This window comes from Tyto alba, unplaced genomic scaffold, assembly GCF_018691265.1.
Source record: "Tyto alba isolate M040663 unplaced genomic scaffold, T.alba_DEE_v4.0 Super-Scaffold_45, whole genome shotgun sequence".
In the NCBI taxonomy this organism is placed as follows: Eukaryota; Metazoa; Chordata; class Aves; order Strigiformes; family Tytonidae; genus Tyto; species Tyto alba.
Genome location: NW_024881321.1, coordinates 29,978,920 through 30,002,225, shown reverse-complemented (window position 1 = coordinate 30,002,225; position 23,306 = coordinate 29,978,920). Strand labels below are relative to the sequence as shown.

The window sequence follows — 23,306 nt, the reverse complement described above, 5'->3', positions numbered from 1 at the left end:
GCTCCGCTCCGCTTCCCCCCGGCAGCCGCCGCGTCCCCCCGCCGCCGCCGCCCGCACCGGCCCGCTGCCGCCGCCGCTGCCGCCGGAGCCGTATCCGGAGCCAGGCAGAGCAGAGTCCAAAGGCGAGCGGAGAACCAAAGTGTATTAAAGGAGCTGAGGCGGGGGCGGGCAGGGGAGGGGAGGGGGGAGCAGGGGAGGGACGGGGATGGGGACGGGGAAGGGGGGGGGGGGGGGGGGGCAAGGCTCGCCTCGCCGTTCCCTGCGGCACACACGCACGCACACACGCACACACACACGCCGCCGCCCCCCGCCACTCACATATCCACACCCCCCCCCCCCCCTTCCCCTCCCCTCCCGCCACCACCGGGATGTCAGCGCCGCCGACCCCCGCCCGCCCGGCTCCGCGCCGCTCCCCGCGTGGGCCGCGGCCCTCCCCGCCGCCTCGGTGCCCACCCCCCCCCCCCCCCCGCCGCCGCCCCCGGGCCCCTGCTCTCGTTTTATCCTCCGCCGGGCATTTAGCGGTGTCTCTCACGGAGAAAAACTTGCAGCCGCGGGTTCCCACGGAGCGAAGGGACCCGGAGGGGTGCCCCGCGCCGCACCGCCCCCGCCCGCCGCCGCGGAGGGGCGTAGGGAGGGGAGGGGGAAGAAGGGGGGTGCCGGAGGCGGATTAAAAACAATAAGGGCGGCGGTGGGGGGGTGGGGAGGGGAGGCGGGGGGCGGGAAGGGGCCGCGGAGCGCCGGGGCCGGAGCGGCGCGGCCGGCGCGGCGGAGTTGCAGCCCCGCTCCGCCCGCGCCCTCGCTTGCCTCTCGCTCCCTCTGTTTATTTCGGTGGGCGCTGCTGAGGCGGCGGCTTTTTATTTTTTCTCCCCCCCCCCCCCCTTCACTCCCCCTCTTTTTCTTCCCTCCCTCCCTCCCACCGTCCCTCCCTCCCTCCCTCCCTCCCTCCCTCCCTCCCTCCCTCCCTCCCTCCCTCCCTCCCTCCCCCGGCCTCTCTCCCTCTCCCCGCCCGCACTGCCGCCTCCCCTCCCAACGCCGCCTTTCCCCGCCGCCCGGCCGCTCTCCCGGCTCCCGCTCATTGGCCCCAGCCCCCCCCCCCCCCCCCCCCGGCCATCCGGGCGTCCCCGGTCACCGGGTAATGGCGGCGCGGCCGCCCCGCGCCCTGCCCGCCCCGCCGCCCGCCCCGCTCGCCGCCCTTCAGCCCGGCACCGCCGGCGGCTTCTCTCTTGGTTTGGTTGGGTTTTTTTTTTTTTGTTTGTTTTTTTTTTTGTTTAATCATTTGGGTTTTTTCGGGGTGTCCCTCCGGGTGTCCCTGCCCCCCCCCCCCCGCCCCAATCTTTCCCCCCCGCGGCGAGGGGAAGGGGTGGTGCGGAGCGGGGAGAAGGCGCGGCGAGCCACACGCACGGAAAATATCGATGTGCGCTTGGCCATGCGATCCTGCCTCGGGAGGCAAATAAACAAAGCGAGGGGCTTAAAACATAAACAGGGGGGTTGTGTGTGTGTGTGTGTGTGTGTGTGAGCTGCCTTCTTTTTTTTTTTTTTTTTTATTTTTTTTTTAGGTGGTGACAGAGGGAGGGATGACCTCGCCCATCCTGCAGCCCCCTTCCCCCTTTTCAGCTAAAGCAAATGAAGCCCATGATCGATAAAGGGAGCGAGGGGGGAATGAAATAAAAGTCACGTTGGCGGGGCGACCGCGGCAGGGGAAAAAAAAAAAAAAAATCTAATCAAATCAAAATGAAAATAGAAGAGGGAACGGTCGCCCTGGCTGTTTGGGCTTTTAAACCACTTGTGAGGAGCAGAGGAGTCGACCTGCATGTGTTGTGAATGTACACCCGAGAGCAGATGCTTTAGGAGTTTTCCTTGTCTCTTCCCATTCTTGTAAAAGAAATATATATATATAAAAAAAAAAAAAAAAAAAAAAAAAAAGAAAAAACAAAGAAAGAAAAAACCCAACCCCAAAACCCACCCTGCCATTGTTATTTGGAAACCGGATTCTTACATGGCAGGAATAAAAACGCGTACAGCCAGTACACACACCCGCACCCACACACAGAGCAAACAAGTCCCCTTCCCCTCCCCCTCCAGTAAATACGCGTCTGGCCCCTGCTTCGGTTTGTTTTGTAGTGGCTGAAAAATAATCATCTCGGGGCCAGCAGCTCACCAATAAATAAGGCTTTGTAAAAATTAAAACCCGACCTAACGTTTGTCGTCTTATCTATCTTGCGCTTAACCTGGCGTCTCGATCGCCATCAGCTCTGTGCTTTGGGATGAAGCAACCCAAAATGTAGGGGCTGGAGGGGTCTGGTGGGGCTTTTTGAAATTCTCCCTGCGACATTTCTCCTGTGAGTCCTCATGGCGAAAAATCCCGCATCTGGCACAGACACCCTCAAACCTGGATCCAGCGTCCAGGAAGGAAGGAAGGAAGGAAGGAAGGAAGGAAGGAAGGAAGGAAGGAAGGAAGGAAGGAAGGAAGGAAGGAAGGAAGGAAGGAAGGAAGGAAGGAAGGAAGGAAGGAAGGAAGGAAGGAAGGAAGGAAGGAAGGGAGGAAGGAAGGAAGGAAGGAAGGAAGGAAGGGAAAAAAAAAGTAACACCGCCCACCAGCTAGGGTTGTTTAAATAAGGTTTTCCCCATTACTATCGTGAAATAGTTAAAATATTTCCAAGCCTGTCCAAAAGTGGCTGAAATGTGCCAGTACTGGACATTATTCTTTGAACAAGGTGAGGACTTCATTTGGGAGGAAGTGGAATTCCTTCTAATCTGAAATGGGCATTAGAAGATAAACTGAATATTAATGCAGGGCTGCCCCTCTGATGCCAATGGCCCTCTCCTCTTCACCATGCCGCCGCTCGGTCCTGTCTCTGCAGGCAGGAGCATCTGCTCCCCAGATATTGCCTTCACAGGCTGCAGCTTGGGAGCATATGCTGTCCTTGTCCTGACCCCCCAGGCTCCCAGGGACAGACTGCAACCAAAATCTATTTTCCTTCTCTGAAAGGTTTATGAGGTGGAGGTCCAAGAAGTGTCCTCCACCGCTGCTGGGGATTTAGAAAGCCTAAGCTGGAGAGGAAAGCTTGGTCTCCTGCAACGTCTGCCTCCAGATTAGGGAAAAAAAAATCATACTGACAACTAAATCATTGAGATCATTGAATACACTTTTTTTTTTTTCCTCAAAAAAAAATAAAATAAGTTGCTACATCTGAGTTTAGAAAAAGAACCATCCAGGAAAATGTTCATCTATAAATACTGTTTTGGAAAAAAAAAAAAAAAAAAAAAAGAACAAAGAAATGTGAATTTCCTTCCTTCCTTCCTTCCTTCCTTCCTTCCTTCCTTCCTTCCTTCCTTCCTTCCTTCCTTCCTTCCTTCCTTCCTTCCTTCCTTCCTTCCTTCCTTCCTTCCTTCCTTCCTTCCTTCCTTCCTTCCTTCCTTCCTTCCTTCCTTCCTTCCTTCCTTCCTTCCTTCCTTCCTTCCTTCCTTCCTTCCTTCCTTCCTTCCTTCCTTCCTTCCTTCCTTCCTTCCTTCCTTCCTTCCTTCCTTCCTTCCTTCCTTCCTTCCTTCCTTCCTTCCTTCCTTCCTTCCTTCCTTCCTTCCTTCCTTCCTTCCTTCCTTCCTTCCTTCCTTCCTTCCTTCCTTCCTTCCTTCCCTTCCTCCCTTCCTCCCTTCCTCCCTTCCTCCCTTCCTCCCTTCCTCCCTTCCTCCCTTCCTCCCTTCCTCCTTCCTCCCTTCCTCCCTCCCTTCCTCCTTTCCTCCCTCCCTCCCTTCCCTCCTTTCCTCCCTCCCTCCTTTCCCTCCTTCCCTTTATTTCTTTTCCTTTCTCTCGCACTCCTTTCTTCTCTTTAGTCCTTTCTCTTTTCCCCCTCCTCCCCTTTCCTGACTCTCCTGCCCTCCTCCCGCTCCCTGCCCGCTCAGCGGCGCCGGCACCGGGGCGTTTTTGGGGGGGAGGGGGGTGTCGCGATGAATTCCAGCCGGATCCCCCGCGGGCTGGCCGCGCTCCGCTATTCTTTCAGGGCTCCAGCCCTACTCTCTCCGCAGGAAACCGAGGAGCTGATCCAAGTTCAAAGTCACGTCGCCGTCCCTCCTTAAGAAGTGCTTTATTTCCCTCCGAACCGCAAAACCCCTTTCCCCCGTGTCACCGGGTGACAGGGGAAGGGGGGGGGCTGCGGGGGGGCAGAGGCACCGGCAGCCAGCCCCGCACTCCCTTGCCGGGCCACCGCCAGAAACGCCGCTCCCGGCGGCTTCCGAGGGAGGAGAGCAAGCGGTCACCCAAAGTCGGTGCTAAACTCGTTTATTGACAGAAGTTTTTTTCCAACAGGTTTCCGGAGGTGCCGGACCTGCCGAGCGAACGCCAGCCTTCCCGGGAAAGCATTTTCCTCTTTTGTAAGTTTTCCGAAATTTTCTTTCAAACCGCTCTGCTCTTATTCTTACCGGCTTGATGGGGGGGGGGTGGGGGAGGAAACGAGAGGAATTTCTTGCTTCCCCTGGACTTTTTATACCTTCCTCGCCTTCTAGCCCCTTTCCCCGGGAGGTGTCACCACCCCCGGGTCGGGGGTGATGGGGAGGATGCTCCGCTCCCCGCTTTATAGCCTCCCTCCCTCAGTCAGCCGAGGGGGTGGCAGTGGGGGCACACGCTGTGGCGGGGCCGAGGGCTCTGCCCACGGGGGGACGGGGCTGGCAGCAGCCTCGCCGGGGCAGGGTGGGAAGAAGGGGGACTTTCCCCCCAAATTCAACCTTCTCTACTCCCCAGAGTAACGGGGCAAGGTGCGGGGCGGGGAGTGGGTGTGCGGCCGGTCCGGAGCCTGAGAAGAAGAGGCCAAATTGAGCAGAATCACTTGCACCGTTGTCTGTATCACAGACACTCATAAATTCAACAAGCTCATCAACAGGATATTAAGTTGCAGGTTACCTTTGATGGTGCCGATCCGAGCCATTTCTAGGCCGTTCGACCTATGACCCGTGAAGACCACATGTGTTGTGCTGTAGCCTCCCTCTGTAAAACACACTTCGGGACAAAAGTTCTTTGTCAGGCTCTACCGGCAGCGTAATGTAAAAGAAAAAAGGGGAAATAATGAAAATCTCAGCCAAAGCTGTAACTTTTAAATGCCTTAAAAAAAAAAAAAAAAAAAAAAAAAAAAAGAAAGAAAGAAGAAAAAAACCAAACCCAAAACCAGATAGAAAAACAAAAAACCAAAACAAAAAACAAAACAAAACAAAAGCTAAAGCAAAACAAAAACAAAAGCAAAAAAAAAAAAAAAAAAAACCAAACCCCAACCAAATAAAAACCAAAGAAGCAAAACCACAAAACAAGCAAAAATAAAAACAAAAACAATAAAAAAAACCCTCAAACACTAGGCAGGGAGGGGGCAACAAGAAGGAGCACCTCCCTTTCGTGCCATTAATATTTATTTTTTTCTCAGTTGCACTTACAAATGTATATGCGCGTGTGTGCGTGTAAGGAGTTGCCGTGTTCAGCCCCGCTCTCGGCGGTGGTGCCGTGGGGCGGAGTGGGCGAGGAGCAGCGTGGAGCTGGTTGCCAGGACGGGAGCCTCGGCCGAGCCGCAGCCGGTGCCCCTGCCCAGCCGCGGCCGGGGGGACGCGCAACGCCGCGTACCTTGCGCGCCCCGCGCCCTGCCCCGCTGCGCGCCTCAGCCCGCAGCCAGCGCAGAGACGGCGCAACGCCCCCAAAAAGGGGGTCTGCCGCGGCCCTCCGAATTTTATGAGACGCGCGTTTGTTCGTCTGGAGCTGCCCGTATAGACGTTAGAAGCAGGGGAGAAGCGTCCCGACAAAGCGCGACGGACTTTGTAATACAATTTATGCTGTCATTCATAAATAACAATGCCATATGGTAACCATATTGCTTATACAAGTAAAGCCGTCAAAGTGTCACTATTTGATTTATCTCAACAGCTTCTTCCAACGGTGACGTTCAGCTACAGGGAGAGGGGAAGCAGGGAGAGAGAGCGCAGAGCAAAATTTGGCCTGGGTTTCCTGAGGCCGCCTCTCTCTTTATCTCTTCCTCTCTTTCTATGCATAAACATATATACAGGAATTAATGCATGGATTCTCTGTTTTGTTTTTTCTTTTCTTTTTTTTTTTTTTTTTTTTTTTGGTTGGTTGGTTGGTTGGTTGGGTTTTTTTGTCCTTAATTTGTCTCTATTTGTGCAAATTCCCGAAGGGGACGTGCGCGGATAGACCCCTCTTTCCCCGGCGAGGCGCCCACTGAAAACGGCAGCTCCGAAACTTTTGCCCCTTAAGTCCCCGTCCCAAATGTGCGGCGGGTACCAGCCCCGGCAGCCCCCAAGGCCGCGGTAGCCCCCACGGTCGCGGCAGCACCGACGGCGGGCACGGTGCTGGCACCCTCTCGTGACCATGTCCCAGCCCTCGAGCTCCCGCTTGGGTGCGTGGGGCGACCAGAACCGGGCGTTAATTCGGCGCAGGAGAAGTTTATTTTGAAGGGTATAAAATATCCATCCCCTGAACCCCTTCAGAAAGGAGGGTGGGGATCCCCACCGCCAAAGCGCCCTTTCGTGTCCGTGGGCAGCCACGACCCCCCCGCTCCCGCCCGGGGTCCCGGCGCCTCCGTGCCGTCCCCACGACGGGACAGCGAGGAGGGGTACTGGGGTTACTTCCCGTGGGGCTGTGACTCGGGGCGCTCCCGCCTGCTGCAGGCGGAATCCATCGCCGGCCACGCGTGTTCGCGGAGAGAACCGCGCCGCAGGCTGCCTCACGCCGCAAGGCAGCCCCACGAGCGAAGAAAGCCACCCGCGACGGGTCGGGCGGGTGGTAAACTATTTTGGCAGATGTGGGGAGATTGGACGGTCTCGCCGAGGAAAGCAGCAACCGCGCTCGCTTTCTAATGGCTCCCCAGAAGAAGGTTTTACACGTTATAAAATATTGCTCCCCGCTCCCTAACTATCAATAAGACGTGCATTAAAGACGATTGTTTGTAAATGGTGCTCATGATCATTAGCATACATTTACATAATGCAGCTTACAGCGCAACATTTGACAGCTGAACACCTCCTAAAGCCGCTAGCCCGAGCTCGGTTTTTAGAGGAGCCTTGACGAAATACCGTCGGGGGTTTCCAGGCGTTCACCCCGCCTCTGCAGCCTCCCCCGCTGCCCCTCGGCGGGTTTGGCGGCCAGCGGGGGGCCCGGGGGGGGCCCTGCAGCCGGCCCCGCTGCGGGAGCGGGGCTCGGAGCCGACCCCCGACGGGCGCTGCCGGGGTGTTTGGGGGGATGGAGGGGGGGAGGCACAGCCCACCTCCCTCCAAACACCCACCCCCCCCCCCCCCCCCCCCCCCCTAATGCTGCGGCAGCCTGGGCCTGAGCTGGGGTCGGTGAGTTAATGGGCTTTCAAATCTTCAGGGCCATTTTGGAGCTGGCACTGCCCAAAATTGCCCCGGCCAGCGCAGGTACCTTCGCTTCGCGTCGTTTGCGGCCAGTCCTAAAAATGGGCGAATTTCCACGTGAGTTTCGGGACAACCCCTCCCTTCCCACAGTCGCGGGTCAGCTGCCTATTACCCAGCTATAAAATATTTTCTTTGTTTTATAGCCCCTCATAAAAAGAAATTGATCGGGGGGTTATATTTGAATTAAGACGTATTAAATCGATGACAGATACATATCATGCTGCGTTTAACAAGAGCGGGACGAGGAGGCGTGCGCGGGGTACCGCGGAGCCGCGATGCTGCTCTTCACCTCCAGAGCATCTCCCATCAAACCTCCACACCCCGGGAGCTCGGTCCAGCAACGCGCCCAGAATTTGGGGAGGGAGGAGGGGCACTTTTTGGACGCGCGTGTAGAAAATACACGTACGTAAATACGCGTATCGGCGTACGGCTAGTTTGCGAGGAGAAGTTTTTACTGTGCAATAAAACCATCGAGCAGCCCCTTTTAAAACCCGGGGATTATTTGTTATCGGGTTTTTTGCCTCGCAGCATCGCTGAAGCCCCCACCACGGCCACCCGAGCCCGGAGCATCGGTTCGACTCCGGGGGGGGCGGGGGTGGGAGGCGGGGGCACCCTTGGCGGGGGAGGAAGCCGAGGCTCCCCGCGGGACCGGCTCCTGCCTTCCCCTTTTTTAGCAGCCGTGGGCCAAATCCTGCGAGTTTTCCCCACGTGAGTAGCGGCAGGAGGGAGGAGGGGATGGCTGGAACCTGGCCGAGGAAATGCCGGACCAGCACGGGGCTTCCTTTGGACGGGGCTCGGCGAAGGGCAGCGGCGGGGACGGGCCAAAGCGATTAGGGGGGGGGGGAGGTGTCTGTGTAGGGGGGGACTCCGCTGGCATCCCCGGCCCCGTTTCCCCTCCTGGGGTGGCGGAGGAGCGTCCCCCGCTGCCCCGCAGGCAGGGAAGGGCAGGCAGCCTGCCTGGGCTTTCCAAGGAGCGCCAGGCGTTCCCCAGGGGGACTCGGCAGCCTAAGGAAAGCAAATGACATATCAATAAAGGTCACCTCTCCTCCCGCAGCCCCAGAGAAAAGTCAACGGCAATGTTTTTTTTCCCCCTTTTTGCCTGGCAAGGGAATCCCCCGGCCCTGCCTTTTCGGCACCCCCGAGGGGCAGCAGCCTCCTTTGTGAGGAAGGGGCAGTTCTGGCGCTCCACAGAGCGCTTCACTTTCGAGAACCGACACACCCCGCACCCCAGGGGCGGTCCCATCGCTCCCCCAGCCCGTCCCCCTATCTCTGCCCCCCCCCCCCTTTAGGGTCCCCCTTCCCGGTCCTCGCTTTTCCTGCTTTTTCGTCGAGGGCAGCAGCTCCTGGCAGACACCCCCCAGCAGCAGACTCCCCCATTTCCCAGCCCAGCGCCCCCCCTCCCTTCCCGGCATCCCAAAGCGTCGAGGGAGGTTGACGCTCGGGGTCGGTGTAACTCCGGCGGTTTCACCCCTATTTTACAGTCGCTGAATTAGGACTGAGATGGAGGCAGCTGCATGGGGTTACGGCTGGCGGCCCCCCCGAGGGGCGTGGGGTGTCTGTCTCGACGGAGCGCCCCAGGAAGGGGCTGAGAAGCACCTCGGGAGGAGGAAGCCCCCAAGGAGGCGGCGGACACAAGCTCCCAAAACTTTTCCCTACCATGTGCTGCTTGCCTCCCCCCACGTCTGCCCGCTCATTTATTTTCTAAAGGAAAGGGTTCCCCCCACCCCGCCCCCCGCGCTCCCCGCCGTCGCCTTCTTTTTAGGAAAACGTTGTCTGCCTTCCCCTAGCGTTGCCTTCAGTCGCCCGAGTACACGGAGCCTGCGCCTCGCGTGGGTGTGGGGTGGCGTGTGCTACATCAGGGCGCGCTTTCCCGCCTTATCGATGAATGAATGACGGCCCTCCCAAAAAAAAAAAAAAAAAAAAAAAAATACAAGCCGAGCGCGGAGCCCCCGGCAGCAGCGCCGCGCGTGGGTTGCTCCGAGGCGAGAGAAGAGAAACCCCGCGGTCCCGCAAACGTAAACACGGCGAAGCAGCTCCACATCCAGCGCCGGGGGGGGCGGCTGTGCGCCCCGTCGGGCCCCGCGCGAAGTTTTTTGCAAGTGCAACTTCGGGGGGCGGCCGCGGGTGGGGGTGTGGTGTGTGTGCGTGGAGGGGGGGGGGGGGGTGGGAGAGTGGCGGGGGGGGGCGGATCCCCGCTGCGCCGGCGGCCTGAACGGGAGCCAATCGCGCGGCCCCAGCCGCTGCCAATCATCGGGATCCGTCCAATCCCCGCGGTGCCGTGTCCGAGCCGTCTTCCCCACCGCGCCGCTGAAGTGTGGTGAGGGCTCTGCCAATCGCGGGCGGGCAGAGCGGGGCCGCGGACGCGCGGGGCTCGGAGCGCAGACAAAAGAAGTTAAAGAGCCGCTTAATATATACATGTTTTTGAAGGCGGGTAGAGGGAAAAAAATAACAACAGCGAGCGTAGATGGGCTTGGCTGTGTCGTTATGGAGCCCCCTTTGAGCAAGAGGAACCCGACACTGAGATTAGCGGATTTGGCAGCGGCTCAGCCCCATCCTCACCAGAACATGACAGGCTTCCCGGGGCTGGGGAACCACCACGTCCACCCCCACCACGCGGCCCACCTCCACCCGGGGGACGCGGGCGGCGACCCCGGCGGCGCCCTCACGCCGCTCGGACCCGAGCACATGGCGCAGCCGGCCGCCCTCAAGCTCACGCCCGAGGCGCTCACCGCCGCCGCCGCCGCCTTCGCCGCGCCCGCCGCCACCACCGCCGCCGCCGCCGCCGCCGCCGCCGCCGCCACCGCCGCCACCACCGCCGCCGCCTACGCGCCGCCCGCCGCCGCCCTCCCGGGCTACCCGTCGGGGGGGGCGGCGGGCCGGGACTTCCTCCTGCGGCGGGAGCTGCCCCCCGCCCCCGCCGCCGCCGCCGCCGTTCACGGGGCGCTGGGCGAGCAGCACCCTCCCGCCGGCTCCCCCCACCTCCCGCACCCGCCGCCCCACGGCGTCTTCATCTCGGCCGCCGGCACCTACGGCGCGGCCGACGGGGCGCACGACGCCTTCCCGCCGCCGCCCGGTGAGCCCGGCCGCCACCCGCCGCTCAACGGGCAGATGCGCCTGGGGCTGGCGGCCGCCGCCGGGGAGCTGCACGGGCGCGCCGAGGCGCACTACGAGGCCGCCTCCTCCTCCTCCTCCTCCTCCTCCTCCTCCTCCTCCTCCTCCTCCTCCTCTTCCTCGGCGCTGCAAGGCTACGGCTCCGTCAACCTCAACCTGGCGGCGGCGGCCGGTCACGGACACCCGCACCACCCCCATCCCCACCACCACCACCACCACCACCACCACCACCACCACCACCACCATGCCCACGTCGGGGCGGCGGCGGCGGCGGCGGCGGCGGCGGCGGCGGCCGGGGCCTTCCTGCGGTACATGCGGCAGCCCATCAAGCAAGAGCTGATCTGCAAGTGGATCGACCGGGAGCCGCCTCCTCCGCCCCCGCCGCCGCCGCCGCCGCCGCCGGGCGGGAAGAAGCCTTGCTCCAAAACTTTCAGCACAATGCAGGAGCTGGTGAGCCATGTCACCGTGGAGCACGTCGGCGGGCCCGAGCAGAGCAGCCACGTGTGCTACTGGGAGGAGTGTCCCCGCGAAGGCAAGCCCTTCAAAGCGAAATACAAACTCATCAACCACATCCGAGTGCACACGGGAGAGAAGCCCTTCCCCTGCCCCTTCCCCGGCTGCGGGAAGGTCTTCGCCCGCTCCGAAAACCTCAAGATTCACAAGCGGACTCATACAGGTGGGTGCTCCCCCTCCCCCCCCCCGCCCCCGCCCCTCCACCTCTGTAAGGAGTTTCTTCTTTTTCCTTTATTTCTTTTTTTTTTTTTTTAATTATTATTATTATTTTTAAATTTTTTTTTAACCTTTTCCACCTCTTTTCCTCCTCTCCTACTCACCGCCGGACATGTGACTTTTTCATGAATAAGTAATTCGGCAGCACACGGGCCACGCACACACCGCCACGCACACGCACCCGGCCCCTCTGCCCTGCACACACGTGTCCCGTGTCGTTGCCGTGTCGTGTGTGTGTGTGTGTGTCCCCCACCCCCCCGCACCTTGGGCAGCGCCCTCCCCACCCCCTCCGCCACCCACCTCCCCGCACCACCGGATAAATACACCGATTAATAAATAACGCGGAGCCCGGGGAGGAGGAGGGGGGGGGGAGGGAAGATAAGCAGCCCCAGCGGAAGAGCGGGGGGGGTGGTTGAGCTCAAGGGGTACCCCGGAGGGGTTCACCCCGCGCCTGGGGAGAGCAGAGCGCCCTCCCCCCCCGCCCCCTCCCCCCCCCCAGAAAGGCAAGACGGCGGTTCTGCTTTTCCTGCCGGTTGGGACGGAGCCGGGCGGGGGGTGCTTGGCCCGACGGAGATGGGGACACGGGGGCTCTTGGGGGCGCAGTTCCCCTGCGCTGCGGGCGGCGGCGACGCCCGGGGCTACCGGGCTCTGCCCCGCTACCGGGATTACCGATGCTGCTACGGGCTGTGCCCCCCCCCCCCAACATGTCCCGGGGCTAGCGATACTACCCCCGCCGCCGCTGCTACCGGAGCTACCGGGACTGACCCCGCTCCCGGGGCTGCCCGGGCGGCTCCCGCGGAGCCGGGAGGAGGGCGCAGGGAGGGGGATGCTTCCCTCTCTTTGTGGATTTGAGGAGGAAACTTTCAAGCAGCCCCGGTTGCCCGGCGGGGCTTGGAGGAGCGGGAGCTACGGGAGGGGGGAGCGGCACCCCCGGGGGTGCCCTGGGGGACAGGTCGGGCCCGGCGAGGCGCTCCCGGAGGAGCTCGGGGTGCGTTTGAACCTTTGAGTCTTTTCTCTCTCTTTTTTTTTTTTTTTTTTCCTCTTCTTTTTTCTTTTTTTTTTTTTTTTTTTTTTTTTTTTTTCCTTCACCTCTTTCTCCTCCTTCCTCGCCACCCCCGAAATCCGCATTTCGATCCGGGTGTAAAATCTCTGCCGAAAACGAACGAAGCCGGGATTTATAGTGGTAGACAAATATTATTCCTCGGAGGACACTTAAGGAAGTGGAGTTGCCGTAATTGCTTTCTTGATTTATTGTGTGCTGCTCGGGAAGAGAAAAGCGGCGACCGTGCAACGTGTTGTTCCGATGTAAAACCAAATGGCCCATGGCGGAAAGGATTATAGATTTTTATCTCCAGAATATGTCAAACGTGAGCCCGTATATGTAGCTGCCGAGACCTGAGGATGCCCAGCTCTCTGCGCCCAGACCGGGGGAGGGGGGGGAACGGAGGGGGGGGCAGAATTTCTCCTGCGAGGAGGCTGACACATTTTTGGAGAGGTGCTTGTTGTTGTTGTGTTAATGGCACCGCGGAATGAGTTAAATGCTGGAGGCCCGTGTTTTTGTCATCTAGCCTTCCCCATCTGTTTGGATTTGGAAAACAAAACTTCACCGCGGACCTTTCTGGGCTCCTCAACTCTTTCTCCATCCCAGCTCCACAGGAGGGAAAAGAGCGAGTCGGGGGGAAGCTTGGGGGGGGGGGGTGGGGGTGGAGAGGGAGCAGAGGGATTCAGAGGGAAAAGGAGCCCCCCTAAATATGTGTCGGGCACAGTTTGCAGCTCTGAGCTGCGATCAAGGGTTGCTCCGAGGCCCTGCGTGGGACACGGCCCCTTGCAAAGGAAATTTGGAGGAGTTTGCAGCCGGGGATCCCCTTCTTCCCCACACAGTCCCCGGGAGGGTTCCCAAACGTGGGCCCGCGTGGGAAAGCTATCTCCACACCGAAGGGGCCGTTGCAACAAAGCAGCCCTCGGGGCTCGGGTTGGGGGCAATAGCCCCCCTCGAATGACAGCTCAGCCCACGGGAGGGCGAAAGGGACGTGACTCTCCCACGCACAGCCTTCGGGTGGATGAGGGATCTCAAAACTTCTGCCTGTCCCTACCAGATTAATTACCGTAATTTTTCCACCTCAGCTTTAAATTAGTCATGGGCAGCCTGGAAGCAGGAGAGATTTACAAACTATTCGTTTATGATGGGCATTTGGGGGGGGGAGGGGGGAGGACATAATAACACTGTAATTGTATCATTAGGGGATTTTACGTGTTCCTGGTAATCCTGCAGGAAGAAGAGTATGTCGGTAATTCAGGAGCCGTTTGCTTGCTTGAGTTTTTCACCCCTTTTCCTCGAAAGCATCACTCCGGGAGCTGCACACCGTGCCCTGCGGCTCCAGCCCCATTTTGGGGACAAATCGCTGTCCCCATCCCTTGTGACTCCTAACGGGAACGGGCTAGCGGGCCGTGTACCTCCCCCCGCAAAATCGCTGCCCCCTCACCGGGGACGGTGCTCGGGATCGTCAGGCTTCCCCGCGACGATTCCCACCCCCTTCTCTTCCCCCCTCCCCCCCCCCCCCCCCCCCCCCCCCCCAAAAAAAAAGAGTGACCCCAAAGCCCCTTCGTGCCCCTCCCGCTGCCGGCACTGCTGCTGCCGGGAGGAGTCAGGGGACGGCGCCCGGGATCTCGCCCCCTTCCTTGGGTTGAAACCACCTACAAATGGTTAAACTCTGACGTGACGCCCTCGTCAGCGTGCCAGGGACACCCCGGGACCTTCCCCGCTCCTGGATTTCTGTGGAATTGGATCGTCGCGATCCCGCCGTTGGCGAGGAGGAGCCAGCCGGGGCTTGTGCACCCCTCGAGGGGACGGACCCTTTCCCCCGTCCCCTCGAGGGGTGCTCAGCCCCCGGGAGGGTGCCCACGCGTGAGCCCACAGGGAAAGACATTTCCCTAAAGCCCCGACGGGGGCAGGGGGTGTGTGTGTGGGCTCGGACGCGGTTTGGTCCGCCGAGTCGAAGCATCTCTCAGGGGGGCTACATCCTTGGGGTAATACAGATATAACCCGGCCAAACTCTCCGGTAGATCCGCCGTGTTTCTCCAGAAAAAAAAAAAAAAAAAAAAAAAAGAACGAAAAATAAAATTAATGAATAAACGAAGTGACTCGAGATTTGTCTCGGTGGGAGTGGGAGCGTGCGGGGGTTTCTGTGCACGTGAAAACTCCACTTAAAACCCACGAGATACATTTTCTTACCATCTTTTTTTTTTTTTTTTTTTTTCTTTTTAAAGGTTAAACTTGCTCTTTCTAGTGCTATCACTTCGCTGGTAGGTGAGCGGATTTTAATTGAAAAAGTTGACGCGTAAATAGGCTGCGGAGGCATATGTTTCTATAGTAACAGCCGAGAAATAACTAGTTTTTAAAAATAAAAATCGTTGTCTTTTTCCGTTATTATTTTGCTAAACGTGAGACGCTTTTCCAAACGGAAACGACAGTCGAAAATTAGAAAATATCCACCGAGAGAGCTGCTGGGTTGTTATTTCTGAGCGTTCAGAGCAAAACGGATCTGAAAACACCCATCAGCCATGCCTGAACCGATAACGTTTTTAACTCCAGTGTCGCGATAGTCTTGACAAGGATTATCCGTGCAGCTCTGTCCGCGCCGGGCTCACGTGTAGCATGGCAGGGAAAGGAAAAGTTGCTGTAAGAAACTCCCGCCCGTGTGCAGTAGAGGGATCGGGCACATTTTATTCCCTGGTCTCTCAGCGATAGGGACTTGCTCAGCCCTGGTGGGGATCTGTGGGGAAGGGTCGCTCCGAGGCACTGCTATAGGTACCAGAACATATATGTCCCAGGGTATGGTATGTCAGGAACCGGGGGGGGGGGGGTGTAAGGAGGGGTGTATGTGTGTCAAAGGTACGCCAGGCAAACCCGCCCCGGGCTGATTTTCACAACCTCTTTAACTGTTAAGCAATGCGTAAAGCTCTTAAAATAGGTCGGCCGGAGATTTTTAGACCCAAATTAGCCTGGGGTAACCTCTGTCATCACCGAGGTGTGTGTGTTCCCCAGCCTGCAGGTTCCCAGTGCGGGGCTCCTTGGGTGCTTCCTCTTTATTTGGGGAAGCTTAAACAGGTGTTACTTTGATTCCCGCGCCCCCCCCCCCCCCCCCCCCCCCTCTAATTACTCCCCCAGCACAGTGCCCCATTGGGAAAGGATTACGCAGGAGATGTGCCAGGCGAGCCGGGCTGCCGGCGAACGCCAGCCCTCGGAGGCGAAGGCATTGAGAGGTTTTGTTTGGGCTCGGTCATTAGAGGCGGTAATGAAGGTTTCTCGTGTGCGAGGGGAGCGGCGAGGAGGGCAAACAAGGCCGGGCCCCGCCGCCAGCCTGGGGCTCCGGGCTCGGAGACCGGCCAGCGACACCTCCCAGTTTGCAAAACACGGGGGGGGGGGGGGGAAGCGGCGGGATATGTCCCGACTGTCGGGGAGGGAGGGAAAGGGGGAAAGAGGAGGGGAAGGAGGGAAGGGGAGGCTTTGCCCTGGTGCTCGCCCCCCGAGGCCGCGCTGCGGGGCGGAGGGGCCGGGCAGGGCCGTGCGCCCCCCTCCCGCCGGTAACGGTGCCGTTGGTGTGTCCCGGCAGGGGAGAAGCCCTTCAAGTGCGAGTTCGACGGCTGCGAGAGGAAGTTCGCCAACAGCAGCGACCGCAAGAAGCACTCCCACGTCCACACCTCCGACAAGCCCTACTACTGCAAGATCCGCGGCTGCGACAAGTCCTACACGCACCCCAGCTCCCTGCGGAAGCACATGAAGATCCACTGCAAGTCCCCGCCGCCCTCCCCGCCGCCGGGCTCCCAGGGCTACGCGGCGGCGGGGCCCCCCGACGGCCCCCTGCCCCCCGAGGCCGACCCGGCCGCCGAACCCCCCCGCGGCCGCGCCGCCGCCCTCTCCCCGCCGGTCACCAACCTCAGCGAGTGGTACGTCTGCCAGGCCGGGGGGGGTCCCCGCCGGCCCCGCACCCCCTCCAGCCGCGACACCTCCCCGGCCTCCGAGGGGGATGAGCCCCACAGGACCTCGGGGGGCAGAGCCGCTCCCTAGGGCCGGGCCGAGCCGTGCCGTGGCGTGTGGCCGTGGCGTGGCCGTGGCGTGTCACATCCGCCTGGCACAGGGGGGAGGCTGGCGTGGAAGTGCCGTCAGGTTTGACTCGCGCTATTTATTCCGTGTACGAAACCCTATGGTGTTTGTACGGTAACTAATTTAATTAAAGAGACTCGGACCTTCTTTTTTTTTTTTTTTTTTTTTTTTTTTTCTTTCATTTTTTCTTTTGGTAAGAAAAACCATTAATAACGCCACGCTGGGCCACCTCAGCCACCCGAGCCTCACGCTTTGCAGGGGGACGGTGCCAAGGGAGATGCCCGGGCCGCAGAGGACTCCCCCCTCCCACCCGGCTCCCACCCTACCCACGCCACGCTGCTCGTGACAAGAGAAGGAGCCGGGGGGAAGGCTGCGAACTGGCAGAGCCCCGCCGTTCCCTGAGGTGGCTCTGAAATACTTCAGCTGCCACCCCAGCACCTCCTCTTCAGCCTGGGTAAAGCCCCGGGGTTGCAGCGGCCTCCTGACTGTAAAGCAGCACCTGCTGAAGCTCCGGCCAGTCGAGGACAGGTTACGCATCCCTTGAAATAAAATGAAATAAATGCATTTCTTCCCACCCTTCTCGCAGTTCAGCTCCTTTGTAACTGTTGGTTTCTCTCCCGAGTCGTGGGGTCCCAGCCGCACCCGGTATTTTCCCTCCAGCCCTCTTTCTTCCTCCCTTAGCCGTAACCTCGTGAAAACGATTTAGGGAAGGAAAGACAAAAGATGCAGCACTGCCTTACCGTTCCTCCACGGTTTGTACGCGTATGGCTCCTAAAACGTAGCCAGAGAATAAAAGAAACCCGCTGCTATTTGACAACTGTGATATTGTGATACATTTCTTTTTTTTTTTTTTTTTTTTTTTTTTTCTTTCCTAAACACACGAAATCTGACAGCGATCTTGCTTTTTCTTGGGGTTGGTATTATTGTTACTCTGGTTATTATTTGTGATTTTTGGAAAGTTCGGCTTGGAGAGGAAGACTTTACCTCTTGCTCCATCCAGCCCCGTGTGCAGCCACTTGGGGGGGGAAGCAGCCCCCCAGGCCCCGCGAGCGCTGGAGGGGGGGCGCGGAGGTTTTATTTTTTGATTATCATTTATATATATATATATATATATATATAAGGTTTATTTTCTCTCTCCAGCCGAGCCGGTGCCTACGCGCACCCTTGCTTTTCACTATCCCCCCGGGGGTGGCCGGGCAGAGTCACCTGGGAGGAGGGGACCCGAGCTGGTGGGAAAGAAAAGGGGGGATGGGGGGAGCGGGTTGGGGTCGGGGTGCCCACTCTCACACCCCCCCACCTTCCTCCCCCCCGCCCCCAGCAGCCCAGCCCGGCGGCCGAGGGGCTGCGGGGCAGAGGGGGGGGACGACACACCCCGGCCCATCGCCCGTCAGGAGCGGGGCGCAAATAAACTAAAGAGCACTAATTCCTCCTCAGAGACCCCGAGAGGAGAAGCGGCAGCCTCCCTCCCCTCCCCCAGGGCTTGTGGAAATGTGTTTTGTGTGCCGTGAATGGTGGATGTCGTCTTGTCATTGTTAATAACGTGTATGTGAACGCGATTATTTTGTACAGTCGAATTAATTTATTTTCTGACATCATCTTTTTTTTTTCTTCTTTTTCTTCTTCTTTCTTTTTTTTTTTTTTTTCCTTCCTTTTTTTTTTTTTTTTTTTTTTTTTTCCTGGAAGAGTACAGAGCACACCAAAGATTTCTCTTATTAATTTTGGTGATAGATTGTTGTTTATGATGCTGTGGTTTGTACAAAAAAAAAAATCATTATATTTTCAGCTTACTTGAATGAACGATGTAATGTGAAACAGACTCTTCCTGCATGTCCTCCGTGCGGTGTGTTGGTGCTGATATATATATATATAGTTCATAGAGATACTATATTATTAGTACAGTGCATGGTGCTGTCACTCTGGAAGCCTTTAAACGTTGTCTTTATATTGTTGTGTTGGATCTAAAGAGCAGGCGTTACTTTATAAACAAACAGAAAACTTGAATAGAAAATAATTTTTTAAAGTTCATTCGATTTGCTTTTTATTCGTTTTTCAAAGCCCATTTGAATAAATAGAAAATAATAAAGTAAGGTATGGACTTTTAAAAGAATAATTTATGTAATGTAATCTTATTAGAGATATTTTGGTGCTGATTTATAAACGAACTTTTTAATTTATGCATTTTTTTCAACAACAGATTGCACTATACATTACTACACGGCAGGGTTGATAAACTATGGCTCGGGGGGATATATCACTATTTTTATGTACTTGCTACACGTAGGGTCACACACTTGCCCATCAATTTTATGACACGATACTTCCTAAATAAAATAATACTAATTTAAATTTTTCCATCTCTGTAAACCCCATAAAAAGCAAAAAAAAAAATATTATCATGCAAATGAATAAAAATATTATTTCTGCGTATTGCATGTGCGTTACTGACAGACGAGGGGCAGAGACAGACCAAAACACCCCCCACCCCCCCATCCCCGGAGGTCAGTAGGCAAAGACAGATACAGCCAGAGCCTCACAGCGCGGCAGGACCTGCCCCGGGATATTTGGGGGCGGCTGAGATACCCCGGCTTTTCCCAGTGCAACGCGTGAGTAAACCCGGTTTTCCTTCGGATTTACGTTTCGGTTTGCAGCCACGCAGGAGGAGGATACTGTGGGGGGCCGAGCCCCCCCGTGGCTGCAGGCTTTGCTCCCGTGGGTGTCGGTCCCTGGAAGTCAGGAGGGCTAATGGGGGGGGGGGTGTAGGGGGTGTCGGGAGGGGCAGAATTGGGGGGTTGCCTCCTTATACTGAAGCAATTGGGTGCTCTGCTGCTGATTTTCCATGCACAGGGGACAGAGAAGGACAGACAGACAGATAGAGAAGACAGGGACAAAAGTCGGGCATTTATACCCACGGTATTCTTCATCTCTCTCAAGGACAGCTAATCAAAGTATCAAATCAAATCAATTAAAATGTTAATATTTCTGTTGGGGAAAAAAAAAAAAAATCTTCCTGCAGGTCTCCTCGTGCAGACACCAGTGAATTAAGTATCACTGATCTTCCGTAGAAGACACAGTGGCAAAACCGTAAACCAGAAGATTATTCTGAAATACGGAGTCAGGTCAGGCGAGAAATAACGCCAGGAGATCACTGGAATGAAGGGGGGGGGCGGAATTTTCAGGAGCTTGAAGTGAGGACACACGTTTCTCGTTTAGAGAGAGGAAAACTGAGTGAAACCCGCTGTTGGGAAAAATTCCGTCAGAGTCGTGTGTCAGCATCCTCCAGGGTGATATCTTTCTTTCCTTTTCTTTTTTTTTTTTTTTCTTTCTTTCTTTTTTTTTTTTTTTAATAAAATAAAATAAATAAAACTAGCCCAAGATGATTTCCACCCCCCCTCCGTAATTTACCAGCACTCGAAAATGACTGGTCAAAATGTCAAGAACAGTTTCACCAAAAGGTTAGAGTGTTTTTTAAGTCAGTTTTGTTAAATGTGGTAAAGGTGAAACAGGTTGCAAAGAGTTGTTTCAAGCAGAATGACAATAACCAACATACGAAGCAGAAAAACACTCATAAATGAGGGCTCCAATCAATGGGAAAACTTATAGCTCCCTAATGAAGTTTCTTGTGAAAAGGAGGGCAACACAAAGCCACCGAGACATGAATCATTCATGGGAAATATAAAAGATAAAAGATATCTGACAATGAGCAGAACCTTGTATAGAGTGTCTAAAACAAGTTTCCCCTTCTTATTTTCTGCTTTCCACCCCCCCACCCCCCCCACCCTCCCTCTCCTAGTGTTCCCTGCCCGCCCTATAGAGTTAACATTGACCAGTGCACGTCCTGCCCCACTTCAAAGTAATTTAGCCCAGAACGGAAGGCTTGGCGCTTGGACAATCTTCATGGTGTGTTAAGATTTCTATGGCAATTGGCAAGCAAGACGTTCCCATCTGAATATGGCTCAAAGAAAGCCACTTATTGACACCGAGTTGGCCATCATCAAAGACTTCATCTTTTCCTAGGCTAAACGTGGTCCTAGCAAACACTGTTTAAATCATCTACCGCTGGAGCCGGGGCTGGGAGACACCGCGCCACACACTATTGCTGGCCCTCGGCCCTTTAAAGGCTGAAGCGGCGGGAGAGAAGTTTGAAGGGGCTAAGAAATTTCGGGAGTGTGGGAAATGGCATTGCGGGGCGGGGGGGGAGGGAGGGCGGGATGGATGGGTGGATGGATGGATGGGTGGGTGGGTGGGTGGGTGAGTGGATAAACGGGGGAGCTCTCGGCCGACACTCGCGGGGCTGGGCCCCCCCCCAACGCACCCACCGTGGGCGGGGGGTGTGGGGCTCAGGGCTCCCCCCTCCCTCTATGCGGGACAGGCTGCTTTGCTTGGGGGGGGGGGGGGGAGCGGGGAGAACCAAGGATTTTCAGGATTTTCTCCGCGTGCTGCTAGAGATGTCGCCAGGGAGTTGTAAAGATCTGGGAAGGACGGACTGTCAGCCCCCCCCCCCCCCCCCCTCGGAAAAATATTTCCAGGTAGAGCAGAGCAGGAGGGGTGCACACCCTCATCCACGGACACACACGCTCCCCCCCCCCTCCCCCCCGCCCCCGGGATCGGACACCCAAACCCCGTCGGGGCGCTGCCCCCCCCCCCCCCCCCCCCCGCCCCGCGTACCGCCGGCGCACACAACCACGCTCCCGCATTCACACACACACCACGCAAGTGCCTAATCAGGCAGGGAGAAGTTCAAAGGCAGGTTCTTTGAAATTCAAACTACTGCTTTTATGGTACATCAACATGGAGCGTTAGGATTGCTATGGCAATGAGCGCAGCAAAAGCAAGCTGCATTTAAAATAGTCCACCTCGATTCGAGACACTCTATTAAGATACAGTTGCATTGACCTTTAGTTTCATGCCGTGTTAGCGCAGTCAATTTTCACTTCATCAGATCGCCTCATATTTTTTGGCCTCTCTCCCAGCAGCCCCCCCCTCCCCTTTTTTAGGACCCCCCCTCCCCAACTTCAGCAGATAAACAAACAAACAAATAAGCGCGGAAGAAGCTCCATCTCTTCTCCTTCTCTGCTCCCCTTCTTTTTTTTTTTTTTTTTTTTTTTTTCCCCACCTAAGCACGTTTATTTGCAGAGCGATTGTTCTTTGTTTATTTAATACAAGTACTGTGTGAATGGTGAAAAATAAACACGATGAAAAATAACCAAACAGATGATTCCGCCAAGTGAAAAAGCCCGGACTTAATAAAAGTGCGAAGCAGTCACCGTTGAATGAGAAATCCTTTGAAGTGGAACTTATTATAGGAAGAATACTTTTTGGTTTCCCTAACGACGCTGCTGAATTGAAAGGGCTCGCCTTTGTCAACGATTTGTTCTCCTTTGCCGGGATGCCCGCAGAAATTACTTACATGGGCTGCCTTAACATGCAGCCTGCAAATCAGTAACTTCCCAGCTCAGACTCGCAGACGCCGCTCTCCTAAGGACAAAAAGAAGTCAGGAGGAAAACACCCCAACCTTTCACTCAGCCTATTTTTTTTTTTTTTTTGGGGGGGGGGGCGAGGAGGGAGGAAAGGGGGTTTGGGCCGAAGGGGGCAGACGGGGCTGTCCTCTCTCCCCCCCCCCCCCGGTGGCAGCACCCGAAGTGGGACCGCTCCTCCGCTCCTGCCCGGCCCCGGCTGGAAGAGGGGGGGGGAGGCGAAGCTCCTCCGGCGGATCCGTGACTCTCCTTCCCCCCCCCCCCCGCTTCCCCCCCCCCCCCCCTTTTTTTTTTTTTTTTTCTCCTCTGCCAAGCGATTTTCCCAGGCAGAGACATATTTAATAAGGGTCGTTTATTACGAAGGCGCTTTGAAGGGTCGCCCCTGAAGCCCTGTGTCCATTAAAAACATGGAGGTGACATTTAAACCTCGTTTTAAAGGAGCTCTGGGGTAGTTCAATGAAAGGCAACTCGTTTGTCTTATGAGCTTGGAAACAACCTCCCTTCTTCTCCTTTTGACCACATGGCATAACTCAAAAACAATAGTTCAAAAGTAAAATGGCATCGTGGTGTTCAGCCTCAGACAGGCACCCATCTAGCAGGAGAGAAAAGGGATAGTCCATAACACAATGTGCTTTTTGTGTCCGACTCTGTCACAAGGATTTCGTTGTTTGCTTTAGAGGCTGCGCCTGTTATACTTTCTTGAAAGTGCTTGTGTTAAACAAGAGTTATAAGTCATCCAAAACAACAAACATTTTGATTTTCTTTGCCTAAAGGGTTTTCCCTGGCCATGGGCACCGTGAAAAAATAATGTACTTGCTGAGAAAGGAGCACCAGTAGTAGCATTACAAGCACAGTGCATTAAATATTGAATGACACGAGGAAAAAAAAGAGCTTGTCGAGGGGCACTCAGCCTTAAAGTCTTTCTTCAACTTTGTCTTCAGTGCCTGTTGGACTATTTAAGATGGTGTTAATTAAGGGCTGCATCTGATTCCACTAGCCTCCAGCTTTGTCTCTTTGCAGCGCTCCCGTCAATAGCCCCACTCAGCCGCGAGCTTTCCCCACGCGTTGGTTTAGTGGTGCATGTGTCACTTCTTATTTCGAGGCTGAAGAGAAACCCGGATCGTGCATTAAGGGCAGCGGGGAGAGAGTCAGCAAGCGGTATTGTAGGGCTAGGAGGGGACGGCGGCGGGGCAGGGGCAGGGGCAGGGGCAGGGGCAGGGGCAGGAGGAGGAGGAGGAGGAGGAGGAGGAGGAGGAGGAGGAGGAGGGTGAGGTGGGTGAGGTGGCCAGGGCTGGAGCCGGGCGGCAGGGAGCGGAGCGGGGGCACCGCGCCGGGGTGAGAGCCTGTTTGCACATTGCCAACAGCCTGTTTGGCAAACAAGAGGCGGGCGAGCTTCATTTGTTTCAAATTAATCGTTTTACACACACACACACACACACACACACACACACACACACAAACAAAACTAAAACCCAAACCAAAACAC

At 56.6% G+C, this 23,306-nt stretch overlaps 1 protein-coding gene across 1 annotated transcript; it reads left to right on the top strand.

The window, feature by feature from the left end:
- Nucleotides 1–9,777: 9,777 nt before the first annotated feature.
- On the top strand, nucleotides 9,778–16,919 carry ZIC5 (Zic family member 5). The gene is given in 6 exon segments (XM_042806265.1): nucleotides 9,778–10,151; nucleotides 10,153–10,228; nucleotides 10,231–10,690; nucleotides 10,693–10,736; nucleotides 10,738–11,188; nucleotides 15,855–16,919. Coding segments are annotated over 6 exon segments (1,821 nt in total). The 5' UTR covers nucleotides 9,778–9,816; the 3' UTR covers nucleotides 16,310–16,919.
- Nucleotides 16,920–23,306: the final 6,387 nt, after the last annotated feature.